This window comes from Cnephaeus nilssonii (assembly GCF_951640355.1).
Source record: "Cnephaeus nilssonii genome assembly, chromosome: 19".
Taxonomy (NCBI): Eukaryota; Metazoa; Chordata; class Mammalia; order Chiroptera; family Vespertilionidae; genus Cnephaeus; species Cnephaeus nilssonii.
In genome coordinates, this window is record NC_137090.1 from 4,702,085 (window position 1) to 4,719,764 (window position 17,680).

Sequence of the window (17,680 nt, forward strand, 5' to 3'; positions counted from 1 at the left end):
AGGTTGATGCTGACACGAAACTTTGAAAAAATATACGGGGTTCTAATATTTTAACACTACAAATAGAAGGTATCGGTTTTAGCACGTGAACATACTCTTCCAGTTTCTATGGCTGCATAACCACGCAGGCCAAAGCATGATGGTGTGGCGCGATCGTTTCTCATGCTCACAGACTCTGTGAGCCTTGACTCTGGGCAGCGCGTAGTAGGGCAGCTTGTCTGTGCTCTGGGAGGACTGAGGTTTCAGAGACCAGGGGGCCGAGGTCATCTGAGGGCCCACACGTTCACGCCCATGTTTGCGTTGACGCTGGCTGTCACCTGGGGCCCTCGGTTCCCTCCCACGTGAGCGGTTCCCATGTCTGTGTGGGCTAGATGGAGCTTCCTTCCAACATGGCGGCTGGACGTCAAGCAGGAGCATCTGGAGGGCGGGGCTGAAGGACAGCTTGGCCTGACTCCAGACTCTGAGGACCCAAGTTCAGATCCCGACGCTGCCCCTTCCGTGGCGTGCCCGGGCTCTCTGAGCCCGTGTGGGCAGTACACTGAGTGGCCAGATTATGATGATCTCTGAACGCATAATAATCTGGCCACTCGGTGTAGATCCTATCTAATAAAAGGCTAATATGCAAATTGTCCCCTCGACCAGGAGTTCGACCAGCGGGCAGGTCGGCCAACCGCCCATGTCCCCTCCCCCTGGCCAGGCTGGCCGGACCCCACCCATGCACGAATTCATGCACCGGGCCTCTAATAGATCAGAGATCATAATAATCTGGACACTCAGTGTATTCCAGTTGCAAAGTGTGTGGAATAGTGACCAGCCTCTCATGACTGTGGGACCAGTCTGTTGCTCCATGGATGCATACGGGTAGAAATGGATGTAAACCCCAAAAGTCCAAGGCAGGGCCCCTGACAGAATGGGCGGTGAGGGCATGAGGGTTGGTCTGAGCGTAGTGTCGCCCTGCGCCCTGGTCATCCTGCCTGCGTTTCCCCTCCACTGTCACCACGCCCTCCCCAGGAGCGGCAGTCTCTGCCACCGCCCCGACCCCTGACCCTGCGTGTGCTCTTCCCTCCGCAGACATGGGGAGCTTCGAGGAGGGCGAGAAGCACCAGACCGTGTCCCACGGAGAAGCCGCCGTCATCCGCGCCCCACGCATCGCCAGCTTCCCGCAGCCGCAGGTGACCTGGTTCCGGGACGGCCGCAAGATCCCGCCCAGCAGCCGCATGTGAGCACCCGGCTCGGCTCGGGGAGCCGCGGAAAAGGGGGCGCCTTGCCCTGGGAGGGAGGGGTGGGGCCGGAAAAGGCTGAGCGGGGCCCTTGCACAGAGGCAGCTGCTCACTGCCCTCTGGGACACAGCAGCCTGGGGACCTCCCACATGACAGCGTGTGGCTGACGAGGGCCTTTCTGGGAATGTGCGTGCGAAGATGGGGAGCAGGAAGCAAGGCCGCCTTCCTGGGGAATCCCGGGCACTGGCCCCCTTCTCGGCGGGAGCGTAACCCTGCCTCCCAGAGCACTCGCCAACCCAGACAGGCACAGGCCCAGGACTCCGGCCAGCGAGGCCAGGGGGCTGCGGGCTGGCATCGCCCCGGCGGGCGCCGGCCCCTGGGTGTTTCCAGCGTGCGGGGTGCCCGGGCTCTGTGTGTTTTGGCTGCTGGGAGGAGGTGAGGCCAGGGGCCCGGCAGGGAGAGAACACACGGCTCTTTCAGCCCTAACAAAACCCCTCTGTGTGGCCCAAGGCGTCGGTTGTGGCTGCCTGGCTTGTGGGCAGGAGCGAGGGAGCCAGCACCTCCACAGAGGGCGAGGGGCAGGCATTTCCTCCTGGGACACGCCCGGCCCTCCCGCTCCCCCTCGGAGCCTAGAGCCAGCCAGGCTCCCCCTTTCGGCTCCCCCTGGCCCCTCTCCCGGGAAAGGAGAAGGACGCCCTGTCCGGTCTCCTGGGGCAGGAGCTGCAGGTGCAGCCCGGCCTGCTCAGCAGGAAGCAGGAACTGAGATGGACGGTCCTTGCCTGTGGGGACCAGGGCATCTAATGAGAGAAGCATAAGGGTCCTCACGGTGGCTGTCACTTAGGGGCGTCCGCTGTGTGCACAGGCCTGGGTTAACCCTTTGTGTTAACCATACCTTTGTGTTAGCCATACGCGTCTAGAGACGCTTCAAAAAAAAATCATTTACCGTGAGAATTTTCAACTGAAAAACACTCAAGGACGCCCAAATTGTGAGTAATATATTTATTTTTGTAACACTCCTTGCAAACTTGGTTTTTTTTTTAATTAAATTCAAAACATCGTGGCGGGTGGGGATGGTTTCCGTTTCAGACGCGTGGCAGTTGACTGGTTAAGCACGCCCCCCACCTCGCCCGCCCCTCTGGCACAGGGCTGCACCTCCAAGGAAGAGACGTCTCCCTCTCCTTCCCTTCTCACTGCCCAGAGGAGGGCACGCTCCAGAAACATGGCCCTCAGGACAGCCCGAGGAGGCGGCACGTTTCATCCCCATTTTACAGATGGCAACGTCAAGCCCCCAGAGTTTAACGACTTTGCCAGATCTCACCACAGCGGGTTCCAGGCTTGCCCACTCCAGACTCGGGTCCTTAATTCTGTCTTACTTAGACACTGTGTGAGGAGAGGGTCAAAGATACAGGCACAAAACGGGTCAAGCGACGGCCCTTAGAAAGAAGCGGTGCTGGTGTAGTGATTCTCAACCTGGTGACCTCTTGAAATCATTTGGGACACTTTAAAATATACTGATCTTTAGTTCCTACCCCCCACACACACACATTCTGACCTCATTAAATGGGATGTACCCTGGCATGGGGATTTTTAAGTGCTCCCCAGTGATTCCAATATGCAGTTGAGAACCACTGTCCTAGAATGTATCAGTTACCTACAGACATGGGAATGCTGCGTAACAAATGGCCCCAGGGGCCTGAAACAAGAAGCGTGTATTGGTCGTAATGAACCTGCAGATTGGTGATGGTGGCTGGGCTCTGTCTCTCGGCCTGGTTGGCTGGCTATTGGCGGATCAGAATGGCCGGGTGACTCACCTGTGCTCCACGCAGCTCACCCTCCAGCCAGCTTGTCCCAGCATCCTCCTCTCCTGGCTACTACGAAGGAGGAGGAGAGAAGCAGAACCAGATTCTGTCAGGCCTCTGCTCACCTCCCTTTGGTCAAAGAAAGTCACGTGGCAGAGTTCGGACTCACGAAGCAGGGAAACGGACTCGGCCTTTCGGTTGAGAGGACCCGGGGCGTGACATGGCAGAGGCTGTGGATGCGGAACTGGGGGGGGGACTTCGAGCCAAACCCCTCGCAGGGTAACAGGTGGCCTCCGGCTGCGTGAGCCAGGTGCTCCCTTCAACCTGGTTACGGTTCAATACGCCAGCAGAGCACGGTCAACCGTTAGCACAGACAGTGAGGTTGGACTGTAGAACGCTGCATCGCACGGGTGTGGAGACAGGTGGTGAGTCCTCGTCCCCCCCAATCCCTCTCTGACGTTATCTCACATGTCCGAGGCATATCAGTGGAGGCGTCCTGCAAGCCCATCCCTTAGTCGTGGCTCCCTGAGGCCTCGTTCAGACTCAGTGGGAAACCCAGGCCCCGTGGGTGCCTGTCCAGACCATGTGAGATGGACAGCACCTGCCGTGGCTGCGCGAGGGGACACGTGGGCCCCCACCTACCACATGTGCTGCGATCGGTGGGACCCTGTCTGCACCCTCACTCCCGTCATCCCTTTCCCGGCACCTTCCCACCTCCTCTTCTCACTCCTGGCCTCTGTCCTCACCCGCTTTCCTCCCCAGCAGCCCGGGCACCAGGGCAGGAGGCCTTAGGGAGCACGCACAGGCTCCCACCTTCTCCGCATGCCTTCCGAGCACGGTAGCACGCCGGGGTGATGTTATCTCGGCAATTACAGCGGATTAATACTCATAACCGGGAGGAAAGGTTCCTGGTAGGAAATCCTCTGGTGTCTGTTTGCCAGAGATACCTATCTGATGAATGCCGCCGGCCAGAGGGGTGTGCAGGGCGAGGGCTGCTCTCTGCCCGGCACAACCGGTGATTAGCAGCACCTCGCCCGCCCATCCCCCCCCGCCCCCCCCCCCACCTGTGCTCCAGGTTCCTAACAGCCTCGTGCTGGGGGCTTTGGGCAGGTCCTGGGATGATTTGTTTTATTTTAATTAAAGGATCCATTGGGCCCCCCTGGAGCCCGGAAAATAAGCTGGCTTAAGAGAAGTACTAGGTGCAGGGTGGGGTGGGACAGACCTGGCAAATGGAAACCGGAGGAGGATGCCTAAAAATAGAACCCGGCCCCCGCCTGAGAGCTGAGCCCTGCCGGCCAGGCCCCCGAAAACTCCACCGGCTTCTTTCAGCGTGGGTGCATGGAGATGGGGGCGGGGGGCGTGGGCTGGGAGCCCTCCCGAGTGCCAGAACAGCTTTGTGCACTTGGGAGTGAGGTCCGGGGTGATTCCAGAACCATCTATGGAGGGGCCGGTCATCCCGAGGAGGGCTGTGAGCCCAGGGACCCTTTTTTAGCCCCCTGCTGAGGGCAGAGGGGGGGCAGGGCAAAGGTCGTTATCACTTCCCAGTCTCTGTGCCTCCTGTTCCACTCCACAGCCGGAACTCAAACCCAGACCTGAGGGTGCTGGTCCAGGCAGCTTGCCTCTGGTGCTAGTTCGGGCAACGCTAGCTGCAGCAACAGACAGACCCCCGGACCCGGGGACTCGGCACCATCGGTGTTTGTTTCTTGTCATTTAAAGGCCCACCACGGGCGGGGGGAGGGAGGGGTGCTCCCCTCCAGGCATTGGGGGACCCTGGTTGGTGGGAGCTGTGTCGTCATCGACGCTGGGCTTCCCAGTTGTTATGCTCTGACAGGGGGGCAGCACAAACATGGGGATCACTGTCAGGCCTCTGCTCATCTCCCTTTGGTCAAGGGGGAGCCGAAAGGGGGAGCCTGGCTGTAGAGTTCTGTAGTCCAAGCTGAGACACCCCACTAGCTCAGCCACATGGCCACCCCTGGATGCAAGGGGGCGGGGGTGGGAAGGGCGGCCCCTGACTTCTCAGCGGCTACCTGACTCTGTGGAGGGGGCACCTGAAATTGAAGTGAGCAGCGACCCTATCTGCCACCTCGGGGTGCCACCCCACCTAGGACAGGGTATCTCAGCCACGACACAAGGGACATTTGGGGCCCAATAAATTCCCGCTGTGCTGTGCACCGTGGACTAGCAGCACCCTGACCTCCACCACAGGTGCTGGTCGCAGCCCCACAGCCGTGGCAGCCAGATGTTCCAACACTGCCCAGGGTCGCCCGGAGGGCAGAGCCACTCCTGGTTGAGAACCACGGGCCTAGAACAGTTGTCGGCAAACTGCAGCTCGCGAGCCACATGCTTTGGCCCCTTGAGTTTTTAGCAAAGGCCAGCTTAGGAGGACCCTAATTAAGTTAATAACAATGTCCCTACCTATATAGTTTAAGATTAAAAAATTTGGCTCTCAAAAGAAATTTCAGTTGTTGTGCTGTTGATATTTGGCTCTGGTGACTAATGAGTTGCAGACCACTCCTTAGACCACTCATTAGAAGGATGGGTCATGATATAGACAAAGTGTAGCTAAAGGGAGAGAAGGGGGCGGGGAGGGGGGCTTCCTGGTCAAGGAGAGAAGGAACTGGAGGCGGAACCTCCTTCTCTGGACGCCAACAGGGGGCTCAGCACAGGCAGGTGGACTGGACCGTGGGACCAGTGCCCGGTGCGCCCACCGCCCAAGGCGTCCTTCCGCCCGCTCCCATGGCAGTGGGGGTGGCTGGGGTGCTGGAACCCATGTGGTCCAAGCGATGAGCTGCTCATCAGGTCAGTCCTGAGCCCAGACCATGTGCCCAGTGAGGGCTTTGTGAGAGGGAGGGGGATGCCTCGGACCCAAATGACACAGAACAGAAGCAGGGACAGGAATCAGAACCCCCCCCCCCCCACCCTCGGGGCTGGAAGGAACCTCTCAGGAACACGTGCTTCCACCCCTTGCTCAGATGGGGAGACTGAGGCCCAGCGAGGAGGAGGTTGCGTGCTCCTTAGAGGCTGGGCCAGAGCTCCGTTCCCGAGCTCACCCCTTGCCCCGGCCAGAGCCCTGCCTCCCTCCCCGCAACCCTCGCTCACCCCACAAGCTCCACTGAAGGAGAGTCCCAGGTGGGGGCATGGTCGCCATCCCTGGCCCATTTTTGTCGCTTTTTAAGTATTTCAGCCTCACTCTGCCCCACCTCCCATCACCTCATTAGCTGGAGGTTACAAGAGCTCAGACACGGACATCATTAGGGTGCCCAAGAATTGGGGCAGGAGGGCATTGCCTTCCTACTTCCCAGCGCCCTGCTGAGAACTCCCCCAAACTGCACACGCACCCCCCAAATACACAGGAGCGAGGGGGCCCCAGCCAAGCCCGGCTGGAAGAGCCGCTGGAGAGGCATTCGAGGGGCTGTTTGTTTGAGAGCTTGTTGGAAACTCGGTAACAGTCACCTAATGGGGAAATTTGAAAAGAATTCAACTGGATGTGTCCTTGTTAAACTAACATTAAGGATATTTAACAGCTGTCTCGGGCACATCACATTAAAATCCGGGATCGACTTGACAAACTAATGGCTCTGTTTGTCACGGGGAGAGTGGGTGAGCGGGGATGACAGCGGAGCTGCGTGGGCAGTGCCCCGGGCGCGGCTTCCCCCACATCGAATGGGCTCCCCAGCTGCCCGCCTGGGCAAGCCCCTTGTCGTGCCTGCAGACCCGGGTGCTGAGGGGCTGTGTGAGGGGGTCCCCGCAGAGGGAACCGGACTGGGAGCCCACAGCCCACATCTGCACCCCACTCCCCGGCCACCTCCTTTTTCCCTCTCAACCAGCCCAGCCCATCCACTCCATTGACCAGCTTTGGGGAGGTGGACACTGGTCCCACGAGAGGGGGCTGGTGGGGGATGTGAACCCCAGAAGTCAATGCTCCTGGTGACCTGTGGCCTTTGGATCAACCTAGACATATTTAGAATGAGGATAAGGCACTGGATTCTGGAATGGTCCTGTTCATTTCTAAATTTAACATCATTGCTCATCGTTCACCCATTCGTTCGTTCATCATTCATTCATTCATCCATCATTCATCATTCATCATCCATTCACTCATCACTCATTCATTCATCACTCATTCATTCATTCATCATTCATCATCCGTCCATTCATCATTCATTCTAGGACACTTCTTCAGGTGTCTGGATGCCCCTGGTGCATCCACAGCGCTAACCACCCGCCCACATAGCCATCGATGCTGTGACGGGACAGGGCAGACGTCCCAGGGACCTTGTGGGCACAGCCCGCAGCCCGGGAGTGGGGTGGGGACAGGGAGCCTCCTGTAGATGGCGGTCTGGGACTCTGGCGTGTGCTGCATTGGGGTCTGGTCCCCAGCGCTGGCAGCGTGTTCTCTATAAACCGCGTGCGGGTGGATTGCAGGTGTCGGTGGTTCCAGGAGGTGGGCTGGAGGAGGGGCCCTGGAGCCACCAGCTCCGGCCCTCACTCCCGCCCGGTGCTGAGAGCCCCTCGGGCCCCTGTCAGCTGAGCCTGTTCCCTTCCCCAGAGCCATCACCCTGGAGAACACCCTGGTCATCCTGTCCACGGTGGCCCCGGACGCCGGCCGCTACTACGTGCAGGCTGTGAACGACAAGAACGGCGACAACAAGACCAGCCAGCCCATCACTCTCGCCGTGGAGAGTGAGTCCGCAGCGGGCCTGGGGCCGATGGCAGCGCTGACATTAAATCTTGGGGATGGCGCTGGGCCGGGGGGGGGGGTGGGGGTCATGGGAAAGGTGGAATGAATGGTGCTGGAGGGGGAGACCCAGCCGGGGGTGGAGTGTCAGAGGCAGGCGAGGAGGGGGCTGCGTTGGGGACCCCATTCCCAGGACAAGTCTGAGACCCTGCCCCAGGAGAGGGGACGCCGGGCTTGGCGGTCAGCAGGGCCCTGGAGGCTGGGGAGGGGAGCGGAGGGTTACATTCGTGGACTGCGCCACCCCTGGGCTCGGGTGCAGACAGGGAGAGCGGCCAGGAGGTGGGGAGCTCCTTCTTAAACAAATACACTCACTGCCTGGGCCCAGCCGGCACGTACAGGTGCAGCTTATACCCGGAGCCAGGCCGTCCTCGCGGCGGGGACACAGCTGCCGGCCACACTCCTGTCTGGAAGCACCTCGTCACCCGTCCCCAGAGACACCCCCCCCTCGGGGCCCCGGAACAGAGAGGCCCCGCCCTCCCCGGGGCAGCAGAGGGTAGCACATTGAAAGGGTGTCTCCCTGAGCTTCCTTTGGCAAAGAGGCGTTGAGATGGAGATGCTGGGATGTGCCCCCCGCCCGGCGGGCCCCCTCCCTCCCTGCCCCATCCCCGGGACTGAGAAGGTGGGGGCCAGCCTGCAGCAGGCCCGGGCCAGGAACCACAGAGTGTGCGGGAGGAGGCCAGAGCTTCCCGCAGCAGCTGAGCAACCACGCAAGCTGGGGAGCCAGATGTTCCCGCCTCCGCACATCTGTCCCACCCCTGCTCCAAACCCAAGTCTCATTTATCATCGCGGTCCCTCCGGGACACTCCCGCCAGCAGCAAGAGGAGCGTGCGGGCGGCATGGACCTTCCCGTGTCCTTCCTCTGACCCGGCCTCTGTCTGTCTGCCGGTGCCTGGAAGGCCCAGAACGTTCCCCAGCCCCTTCCGTCCCCGTTCCTGGGCCTTCGGAGCGCCCGCAACCCGCTCCCCCATTTCTGCAGTTCTCTCTCCTGCACCCCAGGTTCCAGTCTGCCTAGAGAGAGACCTGGATGCAGGGAGGGGGGGCGGTGCATGCTTGGGGCTGGCCTGTCCGGGTCGCAGTGTAACCTCTGACACTGACCTGGGCCAGGGTCACTCTAGCCCCGTGGTCGGCACACTGCGGCTCGTGAGCCACGTGCGGCTCTTTGGCCCCTTGAGTGTGGCTCTTCCACAAAATACCACGGCCTGGGCGAGTCTGTTTTGAAGAAGTGGCGTTAGAAGAAGTTTATGTTTAAAAAATGTGGCTCTCCAAAGACATTTCAATTGTTGTACTGTTGGTATTTGGCTCTGTTGACTGATGAGTTTGCCGACCACTGCTCTAGCCCATGACCGGAGGCTGCTGTTTCTGTGGGCACAGGAGTTTAGCCGCCAGAGGGAGATGTTGATCCCCGTATGCTTTTCAGTGGTCAGAGCACCTAGGGTCCAGGGGCAGCCAGTCATTGGTCGGAAGCCAGGTTCATGGTCCAGGTCAAGGCCAGCCATCGTCCGGGTGACTCAGGCTCCCCTGAGACCAGAGGTCGGAGCCTCCTGTTCCATCTGTGTTCCTCCCCCTGCGCCCCATCTCCTGGCCGACTGCTCCGTGTTAACGCCCCACGGGAGGCAGGCAGGGCCCCTCTGGACCCCGCGTCCACCGAGCCTCCCCAGCTGTCTGTCTCCCCCAGCCCGCCGCCCCTGGCCTCCTGCTCTCACGCAGTGATTTGTGCCTGGTCCCGGATGGGAGCAGAATCAGCTGGTTTTCCGTTCATTTCTCCTCCCACGAGCGACTGTGCCTCTAAACCCTGCTCCTGTCACTGACACACATCCCTGCGTGCCTGCTGCCAGCCAGGGTACTCCGCGCAAATGCCTCGCAGCCCGCCACCGGCTCCAGCTCCTCACGTTTATCCCCCCGGCCCACCCCTCCCTCCGCTCCTCCCCCCACCCCTCTTCCCTCCTCTGCTCCCGCAGCTCCGCTTCTCAGCAGCCCTCCCAGGGATGCCCATGCCCTTCGGGAATGAAGGACAGAGCCAGGCCAGTGGCCCCGGGCGCTGTCCCTGCCAGGTGTAACCCCGGTGACCTCACCTGGGCTGTCACACTCTTGGAAAAGCCCCTCCCTGGGTGGTGGCCCCACCCCGAAGGATCAGACCTGCACTGCCCAATAGCAATATCATGGGAGCTACATACGTTACCTCGTATTTGAAGTAGCCTAATTTAAAAAAAAAAAAAAGGGATGAGAAATAGGTGAGAAATTAATATTTTATTAATATATTTTACTTAACCCGACATATCTAAATTAGTACCATGGTAACGTACCATCAACACAGGAACATATCCGTGCGGTATTTTACATGGGCGTTTTTTTCTTTCATACGGTGTCTTCAAAAGCCGCGTGTTTTACCCTGGCCACGCATCTCCATCTGGATGCAACGTTTTCACCTGACATACGCGGGCCGGGTTTAGGTTTCAGAAAATTTACAGCTGGGAAGGTGGGGCCGTGTGCCAGGTTGCTCCAGGCTTCCTGAAAGTGTTCTGGTAACTGATTTGGGGGCCTGTTTTTAATTAGATGCGAATTATTTTAAATTAAATCCCATTAAATCAAAGGGGCGCGGGGCACACATTGCAAGAGCTCACAGCCGCCTGCGGTCCGTGGCCCCGTGCCGGGTTGGGGAGGTCCGTCCCCGGCGCGTGGGCAGCTGGCACCTGCCCAGGAGGGAAGCAGCGACCCGCCCACCCACCACCCCTCAGGTGCCCTGTGGCCCAGGCATGTCACGTGGCCCCTGAGCCCGTTTCCTCCCCTGTAATGGGGTGCCTGTGGCCCAGGGAGCTGGGAGGACTAAATGAGGTGACTCTGGGCGGCTGGATCTCAGGGGGTGCCCCTCGTTGTGCCTGTGACCAAAATCGTCCTGGGGCGGCAGGATCCAGCTTTGCCGAAACGGGGGAGCCCCTCTGCTTCCTCCCGCCCCGGGGCTGTCCACATCAGGAGCTCGCGTGAAAGACGCCCCTCCTTAGCTCCGGTGCGCCCCAGGTGTCCCAGGCACAGGCAGGCACATCCCCAGGAGGAAGGACTGTCTGTCGTTTATTGAGCAACTACTATGTGTCGATGGTCTGCACTCACCAGACCAGCTCAGCTCGGGGACACCTGGAGCCGATAGGGGTGTTGAACCAGGTCTCCCTGAACCCCAGGACCCCCTTCTCTGGTCCAGGGTCCCCGGCCACTGGCTCTCTCTCCCTTTGAGCCCTATAGGCTGCCGCCTGGACCTGGTCATCAGCTTTAGGGTCCCTGGGGTAGGATGGAGGGGCACTATCTCCCCTCTCCTCTCCCAAAGCCACCAAGCCGGCCCGAGGCCCTGGGGCAGCCTTGTATTTTTAAACTCGGAGGGCTCTGCTCCCCCAGGTCCACCGTGGGGCCCCGCTCGGGCCCCGTCTGTCTCCTCCTCCGGACCCATCAATCTGGGTACGAGTACACCCAGATATAATAAACACCTTGGAGCACGCTTTTATGGATTCGGCTATATCAGCAGCCTTCAATCGGATCGCATTTTATGGCCCCTACCTAGGCTTTTATATTGTTGCAATTATTTTATTTTATACGCTTCCTTTCTTTCCCCCTTCATTTTTACTTTATTTTTGACATTTTATTCCCATTGGACCTGGGCCTTTCCCAGCCAGGCCTTGAGCGCAGGCCGGGCTGACCGGGGTGGCCGGGATGGCGGTGGAGCCCGCGAGCCCTCCCCACCAAGGATGACTGTCGCTGTCGCCCGGGCTGCGCGTGTCATGGGACCTGCCACCTCCCAGCCTCCCCGACGGGGGCCAGGTAGATGGACCGTTTCCGGTGGGAGAACAGTCCTCGGTTGTATTTTCGGGAGCCCCGAGCAGGCGTGCAGGGGATATTGGGGTTTCTGCCAATATCGGGGCTACCCTGCCCCACAAAGATTAAGACTCAACCACTTCTTAAAGGAAATGGCACTGCCTTTCTGAGGAGCCTTCGGTTTTTGTTGTTGTTTTGTTTTGTTTTGAATGTTTTTATTGATTTTAGAGAGAGAGGAAGGGAGATGGATAGAAAAAGAGAGAGAGAGAAACATTGATGAGAGAGAAACATCCACATCCATTTGCTGCCTCCTGCACACCCCCTACTGGGGATCAAGCCTGCGACCCAGGCATGTGCCCTGGCTGGGAGTCAAACCGGTGACCTCTTGGTGCATAGGTCGATGCTCAACCACTGAGCCACGCCGGCCGGGCTGTTTCGTTTTAATGAAGCCTACTCCTGCTCAGTTCTCACCATCAACCCTGGAACCCTTGAGTCTGCAGGCCGATGCTTTATCCACTGAGCCAAACCGGTTAGAGCCAGACAGCATTTCTTCTGCTGGAGATGTGGGAGGGGGGAGGAGTGCAAGACTGTCCAAGTCAGCCCAGGCTCCGGTAACAACCACAGGCATGTATACCTCCCCGTCTGGAAGGCCAAGATCAGGGCACCAGCATAGTCAGTTCCCAGGGAGGGCTCTCTTCCTGGCTTGCAGACAGCTGCCTTCTCACTGTGTCCTCACATGGCAGAGATTGAGAGAGAGAGTAAGAGAGAAAGAGCTCTGGGGTCCCTTCCTAGTGACCTTGTTGAACCCAGTTTCCTCCTAAGTAGTCCATCTCCAAATACAGTCTCGTGGGGGTTAGGGCTTCAACATGGGGATTTAAGGGGTGGGGGGCACAATTCACTCGCAAGCAAAGATCCGTGAGGTTCCTGCCACAAGCGAGGTATGCGTTTCCTGGGGCTGCTGTAACAAAGTGCCCCCCCTGAGAGGCTGATCCCAGGATTTCATTCTCTCGCCATTCTGGAGGCCAGACGTCTGAAAGCAAGGGGCCTGCAGGCCCAGGAGCCTTCCTCGCCGCCCCTCCCTTCCGCTGGCCCCGGCGATCCTCGGTTTCCTTGGCTTGTCGATGCATCACTCCAATCCCGGCCTCTGTCCGCACCTGCCCTCCCCCCCCCCCACCCACCCCGTGTGACTGTGTCCAAATCCCCCTCTTCTTATCAGGACCAGTCCTATCGGGCAGCGGGCCAGCCCGATGCAGGAGGACCTCGTCGCCGCCTGCTCACTTCTGCAGAGACCCTTTTTTTTCCACGCGTAGCTGCTGTGGACATGAATTTGGGGGAACACTGTTCAAGCCAGTACAGGGGGGTTGCGTTCTGGTGGAAGAGGCTGAACTAGAGGAAGGAAGCCAAGGAGATACACGCAGGTCGGGGAGGATTGTGGAGGCCTCGACAGGAGCAGGGGACGAGGGGATGCGTGATTGCAGGGGGAGCAGGGACGGCCTGGGAGGTCTCCCGTGGGTCCGCAGAGGAGGAGAAGAGGGGAGGGGTCCCTGGGGTCCGTGTCTGGAGGTTCAGCGTGGGCTGCTCGGGTGGCTGCCCTGTGGCCACCTGCCACTGGAAAAGGATGGATGCCTGCGTGGCTTCAGCCTCTGGCGGGCGCTGGGCGGAGGTGGGATTTCTGGCTCTGTCCCGGCTAACACCTGACCTCCCCCCAGATGTCGGCGGGCCTGCAGACCCCATCGCTCCAACCATCATCATTCCTCCCAAGAACACCAGCGTGGTGGCCGGGACCTCGGAGGTGACCATGGAGTGCGTGGCCAACGCCAGGTGGGCAGTGCCTCTCCCCACTCCCCCCCACTCCCCTTCACTCCCCACGCAGGGGCTGCTCGAGGAGACCTGTCGGAATTCAGAGAGGCCCTGGGGTGTCCTACGAGGACCCAGCAAAGGAGACAGGGTATTTAGCCCGAAGGAAGGACAGAGGGCGGCCGTGCAGTCAGCTGCTGTCGCAGGCCGTCGGATACAAGCAGGCCGCTCGTTCTCGGCGGGCCGAGAGGAGAGGTCAGGCTCCGGTGGAAGTTAGGGGGCTGCAGGTCTCAGGATGCTGGGGACGGGGGAGTCCTCTCACGTCGAACCCTCAGAGCAGCCGAGAGACGGGCAGGGGCCTCTGCCCACGATGCCCTCCCTGCAGGCGGGCATGTGCGGAGACAGCTCACGTGGAGGACTTGGCGGAGGGAGCCCTGCGCTCAGGAGCAATCGAGGCCCCTTCCTAGGCGCGCACGACCCTCACCTCTGTTGTTGTTAATTGTCACCCGAGGATATTTTTCCATTGATTTTTAGAGAGAGTGGAAGGGAGGGGGAGAGAGAGAGAGAGAAACATCGATGGGAGAGAGACACATGGATGGGTTGCCTCCTGCACATGCCCCAACTGGGGCTTGGGATCAAGCCTGCAACCCAGATTGGCCTTGACCGGAATCAGTCACTGAGCCAACCAACTAGGGCCAGGCCCCTCATGCTGGCCACACAGGAAACAAACACTTCCATCCTGCGTGTGGTGCCGTGGTGCCTGCGTGTGGTGCCGTGGTGACTGTGTGTGGTGCTGTGTGCCTGCGTGTGGTGCCGTGTGCCTGCCTTCCCACACAGCCTTTTTCTCCCCAACAACATCCCCAGCAGAGATGTCACTGCTCAAGGCTCAGAGAGAGCAAGCCATCCGCCTGAGGTCACCCAGCTCCCGAGAGCAGAGTGCCGATGGAACAGGCCACCCTGAGGCCCATGCTCACGGCCGTGCTCTGGGCCTCGGCCTCCTGGGCTGTGACACAGGAAGGTCCCAGCACCTGCCTCGGTGGTCAGGCCTGGAGGGTTGGGGGAGACCAGTGACCCTGAGGAACTTGCCTAAGGGCTTGCACTTAGAAAATGCCGGGAGGCTGGGCAAACCCAGGCGGCCTGGCCCCGGGCCTCACTCCTCACCCCTGCCTGCCCTCCGGCCTCTGGAAGTCCCTGTGGCTGAGTGCCTGCTCCCTCCCCCGCTCCAGGCCCCTGATCAAGCTGCACATCCTTTGGAAGAAGGATGGGGTGCTGCTGTCAGGCGGTATCAGCGACTACAACCGCCGGCTCACCATCCCCAACCCCACGGGCAGCGACGCCGGCTTCTACGAGTGCGAGGCCGTGCTGCGCAGCAGCAGCGTCCCCTCGGTCGTCCGTGGAGCCTACCTGTCCGTGCTGGGTGAGACGGGGCGGGGCTGCTGGGGGGCCCAAAAAGGGTAGGGGCAGCACGGTTATATCATAAGGAGCATGGCTCTGATCCCCTCCCCTGTCCTCCTTCCTGCAGAACCACCTCAGTTTGTCAGGGAGCCGGAGAGACACATCACAGCGGAGATGGAGAAAGTGGTGGACATTCCCTGTCGAGCCAAAGGTAACCCAGCGGGCGGCGTGGATGAAGGGGGACAGGGACCCCCCCGACCCTTCAGCCTCTCCTGTCTCTGTCACGGACTTTTCTCAGCTCCACCTCCTTCTCCAGGCACCGTCATTGAGCAGAGAGTCCGTCTGGCTGTGCGCAGACACCCCGGGAAACAAACAGGCCAAATTACCGTAATCTGGGAATCAACCTACGTTATCATAACCTGAGGATAACAAATGAACCCAAATTACTGTGATTTCAGAATAGGTGACAGACCCAAATTGCCCATAATTTGAGAGTTGTCGACGCTGCCCAATTACCGGCATGTCAGAACTAGGAGAACGGGGGTGCATCTCGCCCTAGATGTGCCTCGGAAGGTCCGCCTGGTTTCTGGGTTATGTTGTTCCCTCTTCCCCGCCCGCCCCCCCCCCCGACCATTTCTACTTGACCCGCCCCCCCGTCAGAGCTCCTGGGGAATTTCTGCTTTTCCCATCCCCACCCTCCCCTCTTCTGGGGCAGCTGAGCCAAACCACAGCCCGAAACCAGGATATACTCGGGGGCGGGGGGGGCCAGTGGGACGTGACCTAATACTGAACAGAGAGGCACAATGTAGCTCAGGCAAGCAGAGAGTGACAGGGAGGGGGGACCCCACCTGGGAAAGGCAAGATTCATGCATTCAATCAACAACCGTTTTTTCCGACGGCTCGCCCTGTGCGGAACGCTGTTCCCGGGGCTGGGAAGATGCGGGAGGAACCGCACAGCCAGGGCCCTGCTGTAGGGAGCTGGCGTTCCGTGAGGCGGGCAGACAGTCCAATGAGCAAATAGAGATGCCCCATTTCCTTTCATCTGAAATGCCAGGGGTCGTAAGACGCCCCATTATTTTATGTGCCACTAAGAAAGAAAAAGGACTGCCGAGTCAATGATGACGGGCTATCGACGGGAGACACGGCCTGCTCTCGCAGACGTTACGACGTGAAGGAACGTGCATCGTTGAGTGGATGCAGTACGGGGCCAGGGAATGTCGGGGTGCAAAGCACTAGGGAGGAGATGCAGGCGGGCTTTGGGGGCACGGAGCCAGGGGTGCGCTTTGGAACAGGCGTGGGGAGCTCTCCAGGGAAGTTACATTTGAGCAGAGAGGCCCAGAGGGAGAGTAGGGGGAAGTTGGGGGTACCTGTGGGAAGGCTGAGAGGCAAAGGGGCCCCCCTTCACTCCGCTGTGCAGACCATGTACGGGGGCTTCTGGGGGTCCCCGAGGAGTCCTGGTCCCCTCCGCGTGCTCCTTGCCGTGGGCTCTGTGGTCGCGTGGGGTTGGGGGACCCACTCCCAGCGGGAGGTTCCCAGAGCACACAAGAATCTTTGCTAAATGTTGCAGGAAAAAAAAGTCTCCTTTAGCCAATCCAGCACCCCCAAGCTAAACGAATGCGGGGCATTTAAAATGGTCTTGAAACACCTGCTCTTTAAGAATTTGAGAACATCCTCCCCCTCTCCCAGGGCCAGTCGTGCCTGTCCGAGAAGATTCTAGAAACCAAGTCACCCAGGGACCCCCTCAGACTCCGGGCCTCCACTGTGCACTCCTCAGGTGGGAGGGAGGGAGGGAGGCTGGCGGCTGACTGCGGGTCCCCCTCTCCCCAGGTGTGCCCCCGCCCTCCATCACCTGGTACAAGGACGCGGCCGTGGTGGAGGTGGCGAGGCTGAGCCGCTTCCGGCAGCGCGGGGACGGGGGCCTGCAGATCAGCGGGCTGGTGCCCGACGACACGGGCATGTTCCAGTGCTTCGCCCGCAACTCGGCCGGCGAGGTGCAGACGTCCACCTACCTGGCCGTCACCAGTGAGTCCCTTCCCGTCCTTCCCGGAGCCCCTCCCTCCCAGGGCCAGCTCTGCTCCGAGCCGGGGGCCCCGGAGAACAGAGGCAGGATCCCAGAGCATGTCCCCGGGCAGTAGCCAGGGGGGCACGAGCCACTTACACCCACTGCTCCCACAGCCCCGCGTCCAGTGCCCAGAGGAGGCCTCGGTCCCCACGCGCCCCCCAACCCCCAATATCCTGGCTGAGGACGGGCTCCCTGGCGCCCGGAGGGGCTCGGGCATTCCGGCTGCCCCGGTTCCCGCCCTGCAGGCTGACCCGGCCCGTCCCAGCCCAGCCGACCTGCTCACTTCTCCAAAGAGGAGAACCAGCACTTTGTGTGGGTTTTTTTTCATGTTTTTTTTATTGGTTTCAGAGAGGAAGGGAAAGGGAGAGAGAGAAACATCCATGATGAGAGAGACTCATTGATCGGCTGCCTCCTGCACGCCCCACACTGGGGATCGAGCCTGCAACCCGGGCATGTGCCCTGACCCGGAATCAAACCGTGACCTCCTGGTTCATAGGTCAATGCTCAGCCACCGAGCCACGCCGGCCGGCCGGGCGAGAGCCAGCACTTTAACCTCAGCTCCCCGACTTGCCAGTCCCATCCCCCAGGCGTGGCTTTGGGGTGGTAGTAGCGGCCCTGCCCCCTTAGGGAGCCGCCTTAGCCCTCGGGTGGCACTGTGAGTGGCCACACGGAAGCTCGGCAGATGCCACGTCGGCCGGGCCCGCGTCTCCAAAGCAGAGCTGGTCAGCAGGCCCACAGAGGCCGCGGGCAGAGGGCCTGGGCGCCCCCAAGGCAGGATGGGCAGGAGGGCTGCCAGCGAGCCTGCAGCTTCCATGAGCACGGCCCGGGCTGGTCCGTGTGGGAGCCCCACACCCACCCCACCTGGGCAGGG

The 17,680-nt window shown here is 60.3% G+C and overlaps 1 protein-coding gene across 2 annotated transcripts in view; it reads left to right on the forward strand.

Moving 5' to 3' along the window:
* SDK2 (sidekick cell adhesion molecule 2) overlaps positions 1 to 17,680 on the forward strand; it is a 212,894-nt gene that overhangs the window by 122,842 nt on the left and 72,372 nt on the right. For both annotated transcript variants that reach the window (XM_079799164.1, XM_079799163.1), the window contains 6 exons: positions 1,072 to 1,219; positions 7,569 to 7,702; positions 13,265 to 13,376; positions 14,579 to 14,769; positions 14,875 to 14,958; positions 16,575 to 16,769. In XM_079799164.1, the coding sequence (XP_079655290.1) occupies positions 1,072 to 1,219; positions 7,569 to 7,702; positions 13,265 to 13,376; positions 14,579 to 14,769; positions 14,875 to 14,958; positions 16,575 to 16,769 (864 nt within the window). The remainder of the gene's footprint in view (positions 1 to 1,071; positions 1,220 to 7,568; positions 7,703 to 13,264; positions 13,377 to 14,578; positions 14,770 to 14,874; positions 14,959 to 16,574; positions 16,770 to 17,680) is intronic.